Source organism: Falco biarmicus, chromosome 19, assembly GCF_023638135.1.
Source record: "Falco biarmicus isolate bFalBia1 chromosome 19, bFalBia1.pri, whole genome shotgun sequence".
Taxonomy (NCBI): Eukaryota; Metazoa; Chordata; class Aves; order Falconiformes; family Falconidae; genus Falco; species Falco biarmicus.
The window spans coordinates 4,427,674-4,433,891 of record NC_079306.1 but is presented as its reverse complement, the minus strand read 5'-3'; the positions used below and the strand labels follow the sequence as shown (position 1 = coordinate 4,433,891).

The 6,218-nt window shown below is 46.1% G+C and overlaps 1 protein-coding gene across 1 annotated transcript; it reads right to left on the bottom strand.

The window, feature by feature from the left end:
- Positions 1-1,387: 1,387 nt before the first annotated feature.
- Positions 1,388-2,536, bottom strand: LOC130141182 (keratin-associated protein 5-1-like). Its single transcript, XM_056321917.1, has one exon. It carries the CDS (start codon positions 2,534-2,536, stop codon positions 1,388-1,390), a length of 1,149 nt encoding a protein of 382 aa, XP_056177892.1.
- Positions 2,537-6,218: the final 3,682 nt, after the last annotated feature.

Here is a 6,218-nt window from a genome sequence, read left to right as displayed (position 1 = left end):
TTCCATGGTGGTTATGTAAATTTGAGTGCTGCAGTACCTCTGTGAGTGGGGAGGAATCTGCCATGGCAGCTTTTCCAACACGTGATGAAATTAATGCTCACAAGATTTCCTTTAACAGAATGCACTTCTTGTATAGTATGCTATGGTACGATATAGGATATCCTTCTGCCAGTATATTGTACCTGATTTACCTATTAATAAAAAACTCCTAAAGACCTGAATAATGTTTTCAGAAGAGTCTAACGTGGTAGAGAAGATTATTCTAATGTAGACTTTGTATATGCTCTGGAGATTTTGTTGAGGGAAATAATCAAGACAGTGCTCAAGGCATTTTCCTGAGACATGCAATTCAGAGCTGAGTCCTGAATTTTAATAGTAAAGGAAGTCCCAGCCAGGTAGAAAAGGTATTGTTGACTCATGTGTGTGCTATTTTAGGAATGAAGCTTTTAAGTTGTATGCTAACACCCGAGTTTCATTCCACTGCCTGTAATCCAGGAATGCTGCATATGAAAATCTCTGCTCACATAAAAATAATTCACCGATGTAAAGTGTTTTCTGAAATTTTGTTTTTGAAGATGGTAGTAGAAGAAGGTGATGCCTGCTGATCAGTGAGTAGTGAATTCCTCTCAGTGCCTGTTGAAGTACCTATTCCAGTATCAGGGATGAGTTCCTATACATCTTATAGGGTGGTATGTTTTCAGATGGTGGAGTTACACATGTTTCCTTCAGCCTGTCCCCTTTAAGTTTTATTTACCTTAACCCTTTAGTTTTATAGTAAAAAACTGAGCTAACTGAGGCAGATGATCAGTAGATGCAAGAAGGGATCATACTACTTTGCTTGCTGTCTTCAGCTGTGACCTAATTTATGCCAATGGGAATCATGGCTGAGTGGCTCTTTGTTTCCCCAGTGTTCTGCTGTGCCATGGAGGAACACCTGTAGCCATCAGGAAGGCTGCCCGTATAGGAAATGGCACAGAATGAGGCACATTCCATGCAAAGAAATGTAAGAATAACCAAAAGACAAGATTTTGCGTTTTGCTTAATGCTAAGTTTTATTGCCTACAAGTCAAGACAGAAAATGAAGAACGATCACAGTGACAGCAAAGGTACCCCACATCCTGTACACCAAGAAGAGAATTAACAGCGCCACTAACATCTAACAGCTCTTTCCCATGTGCAGTGGGTGATACATTCGAGTAGATGTTCAATAATCAAAGGGCAGAAAGAAGACAGCTTAAATTTGAAAACAAGAAGAGAATAGCGAGGTGTTTACTCCATCATCATGTGAACTGGAAGCAAATGAGCAGGTTCTCATCTCCTTGTGCCTGTTCTTGTTGCAAACCAGAGATGGGAGCTGGCAGAGCTGCTTTTGTTACCCAGAGCTGGCTCAGCAGCGCTTCTTGATTGCGGCGCAGCACTGCTGGATGGGGATGCAATACTTCCTCATGGGAGAGCAGCACTGCATGGGGCTGCAGCACACCATGACGGGCTTCTTCTTCACCACGTAGGAGCAGCAAGACTGACATCCAGAGCAGCAGCAGGGACGGCAGCCACAGCAGCAGCAGGGTCGCTGGCCACAGCAGCAGACAGATGGCTGGCACACCTTGGTACAGCAGACGGGCTGCTGGCACGGGTCGCAGCAGGACTGCTGGCACGGGTCACAGCAGACAGACTGCTGGCATGGGTCACAGCAGGGCTTCTGGCATGGGTCACAGCAGGACTGCTGGCATGGGTCACAGCAGGGCTTCTGGCACGGGTCGCAGCAGACAGACTGCTGGCACGGGTCACAGCAGGGCTTCTGGCACGGGTCGCAGCAGACAGACTGCTGGCACGGGTCACAGCAGGGCTTCTGGCACGGGTCACAGCAGACAGTTGTCTGGCACGGGTCACAGCAGGGCTTCTGGCACGGGTCACAGCAGGGCTTCTGGCACGGGTCACAGCAGACAGTTGTCTGGCATGGGTCACAGCAGGGCTTCTGGCATGGGTCGCAGCAGGGCTTCTGGCACGGGTCACAGCAGACAGTTGTCTGGCATGGGTCACAGCAGGGCTTCTGGCATGGGTCACAGCAGGGCTTCTGGCACGGGTCACAGCAGACAGTGGTCTGGCACGGGTCGCAGCAGGGCTTCTGGCATGGGTCGCAGCAGGGCTTCTGGCACGGGTCACAGCAGACAGTGGTCTGGCACGGGTCGCAGCAGGGCTTCTGGCATGGGTCGCAGCAGGGCTTCTGGCACGGGTCGCAGCAGACAGTTGTCTGGCACGGGTCACAGCAGGGCTTCTGGCACGGGTCGCAGCAGGGCTTCTGACACGGGTCACAGCAGACAGTTGTCTGGCACGGGTCACAGCAGGGCTTCTGGCACGGGTCACAGCAGGGCTTCTGGCACGGGTCGCAGCAGCAGGACTGCTGGCATGGGCTGCAGCAGACGCTTGTCTGGCATGGCTCGCAGCAGATGGTCTTCTGGCACGGCTGGCTGCAGCACACTGTTTTGCTCTTCACAATGGAGCAGCACCCGGTGGAGCAACATCCAGTAGAGCACATGTTGCAGCGTAGTCAAGGCTGGAAGGGGCGAGGACCTGAAACACAATGTACTTTCAGACACAACCCATCTTTCCTAGGACACAGATGTGTCTTGTGTCCAATACCAATGCCACCACCTAGGCCTATGGGCAACAGCCATATCACACACCACTTCCCATTTATTTCTCCTGAGCTGCAAAAAAAGATCCTTACAGAAACCAAGCCACCTGTCACCATCCCAGCGATATCTCTGCATCTTTTGAACTGTCCTGGAAACTCATTCTCCTGTGCTCATCCATGAAGATCACTCCATGGATTTCCATCCCAAGAAGCTTGTTTTCCGCTGGGCTCTCTCTGCCAACTGTCTTTTGCAATACGCAACAGACCAACAGGCTAGGAAAATCTGGTTTTCAGAGACAGCTGCAGATCATAGATTAGCTTAGGTTGGACGAGACCTTTAAAGGTCATCTCACCCAACACCCCACAAAGACCGGATACAAAGACACATTTCAATTCATTGCTTGACCAAACCCAAATGAGAACCGTTGCTATCAAGGAACACTGCTAATAGCTAACACTTACCGTGCTAGCTGAGCAGTGCAGTTGAGTGAGGAGCAAAGGGATGGGGAGACCTTTTATTTAGCTCAAAATTGTCCTGCCGGAAATGAGGTACCCCACAGCAATTTGTGATTTACGCACTAAGCCTATACTTACTTGTTGAATGTCCCTTCATCTATTTAGTCTTTGCCTCGTGGTTTTTGACCAGCCCCTCAATTTTGTGTCATTATCAATCTGTTCTGTAAATTTTTTACAATTTTTTAATGTCAAGTTAATTCTTGTGTGATGCTGGTGGAGGTATGTTTCTGCTCATTTTGCATATGGTAATGCTGTTATATTGAGATGCTAGGTGGCTTGTTCAGTGCTAGTGAGTACTCAATTAACATAAAAATCATAATTAAGATTGAGGAGCAGCTGATTTCAGAGGCATGCAGAGGCCTTCTGGATGTCAGTCACTCCTCAATATGATTTTTAAAAATAGAATTCCAGGAAGTGTAATTCCAAGGCCCCATGTTTTGGTTTTGGATGCAGAAATGGTGAAGCCCAATGTCTGTCTTCAGGGTTTCTGATCATCAGAAGGGCAAATATGTAACAGAAAGTTCTTGACATCTCATCCCTTGCTGCCTCATTCCATCCATGCATGGGAAAACACATGCCATTGGCCTTGCCAATATCAGAAATTTTAAGTGCAAAGTACTGTGAAAATTCCTTATGGAAATTTGGAATAGAGTTTGGGTCAAATTGGAGTCCATATTTTTCCAGTTCCTTTTGGACAACTTTAAATAAAAGCAAAACACAAAACTTTTCTGGAAGTTTTACATCCTGTTTCCACTTAGCATAACTTGATCTGCAAAATTCCAGTTCCATTTTTTTAAGTCCTAGTATGCCCTTGAGTAATGAAAGATCCACCTACGGATGTTATTTTTTGAATAACTCTATGCTCAGTTCTCAGTCACCCATTGACATTCATTAGTTCTGATGTTAATGATCATGTTGCAATTATTCATTAATGACGTTAATATTTATTTTGCATGAAAGCCTGAAGGCCTCATGTGATGCCCTGAGCATCTTTAGGATTTCAAATTAAACTACGTCTTCTAAAAAAATTATCTCTCTCCGGTCAGAGGAAATTCACGGGACCTGCGATCATGACTGACGTGATTAAATATTTCATTTCTGAGATCATGCCGGGGAGCAGGGCTGCTGTGGGAGCAGAGCACCGAAAGACCCTTGACCACCATCCTCTACAGGGTACAGCTTCACTGGAGATGCCCTGATTTCTGCTGAGGTGGAGGAGAGAAGATTCAGGCTGTTTCTGTTTATACAGAAAGACGGTGCAATCCAGATCACAGATGCTGAGGACAAGATGGGTCACCGCGAATCTTCAGTTTGACTTCTGGTGACATACAGCATGGGTTTCTGTTGAGTAGTTAATGATTTTATCTGGCTACATCCCAGCTTTTAAAATGCTACCCAGTCTTGCTCTGAAGAATTCAAAGCACCATGAAGTCACCACTTCTCCTGGCAAGCTCTTTCCAAGGTTGATGTTCCTGCCCACTAAAACACAGGCTTCATTCCCTATTGAGTTTCGCTTCATGCTAACGACGGGTTAGACCAGGTCACTGCCACACATTACAATCTAATTAACGATAGAGATTTACACAAGCTGAGTACCTGCATCTCGCCTAACAATAAAGCTGGCTCATGGCAACCTGGGAGGTGGCCAGGAGGGGACTTCTGAGCGTGCAGAGAAAAGACAGACAAGTTGGATCCTGAGCAGCGAGGTAAAGTAAGCGATACTAGTCAAAGTGAGGCAGTTTTCTGCTTGACTTTGTACGAATCTGGTGCATTGCTTCATACAGTGTCCCTTGAGTCATAAAACCCACCACTACTGTTAGAACTGGATATGAACATCAGAGGTGTCTAAAGCCATGTAAGACAGATCCACAGGAAGCTGGGAGACCCATAGCTGACGTTACAAGAGAGGTTAAAAAAAATTAATATTCAAATTAGGTAAAAAAAACCCCAACCCAATTAAAGTTAATCTTGAGTGAATGAACTTAGCAGGCTCTGTAAGGTGCCCAGAGTAACACCACTCTGATTTGAGAATTATGGATGCAGTGAAGCAAGCCTCACCGTGAAACAGCTAAGGTGAATTCCTCCTTGTTAATCCTCCGGGGTTTGCTCACAATTTATCCTTGTTGTGGAAATCCACTGTTAGGTTATTTAGCACATACTCATCAGAGCAGAAATGTTCCTCTAAGCTATCCAGAGCATTAGGTATAGAGGACTTCTCTTGCCAAATGTCCATGGCCTCTGAATTAAAAAAGAAGGTATTCTAACAAGCTAAAGCATTCATTAAGGCTTGTTCCTTGATGTTCCAGGTGTCAAACCTCTCCAGGGCTGACAGAAGCTTAGAATAGAATAGAAACAAAACCACCTTTGTCTTGTTTCCCTGTAATTGCGGCCATTTCTCATCCTCAAGTTAACAGGAACTTCAAGCTTGAGCACAGCAGGAAGCGTAACCAGCTCAGAGGCTTCGTGCTCTTTGTGGGACTTGGGAAAGGAAGAGGAAATAAAAAGCGCCATGATTAATCACAGAATAGAAAGTTGGAGGCCTGGGGCAGCAAGGGGAAGTGGATGTATATACTTGAAGGCAAACACGCTCCTATGGACAGAAAGCCTTACTGACTCAATACTCAACGGCGGAGAGGTGAAGAGTGAGTAAGGAAAGGAGTTTTTAAAGTAGCTGCCAAGGGTCGTATGAAAATGACTCATCTCTCAGCCATGGCAACAGCTGGAGTGTAGGGGAGTCATTAACTGCCCTCTGCATCCTGTTTGCAACTTTTACTTTTTAGCAGGCTGTTCCTCTGTAATAACGATTTTCTCCATAACCTGCAAATAACTAATTCCAATTAGTTCTATACCAACCGGCCATTTAGCAGGTCCTTGCAATGTCCAGTTCATCCAGCCTATTTCCCATGCCTGCCCTGGGATGGATGAATCATGCTGGGGAAAGCTTCTCTCATTTTACACTGTAGGAATTGTTTAATTGAGGGTATTCCAAGGCAGGTTCCAAACCCTGCAGGATTTGCTTTGTTTTGTTTCCAAATATAGCGGCGGCTTTTAAAGATTGCATCTGCAG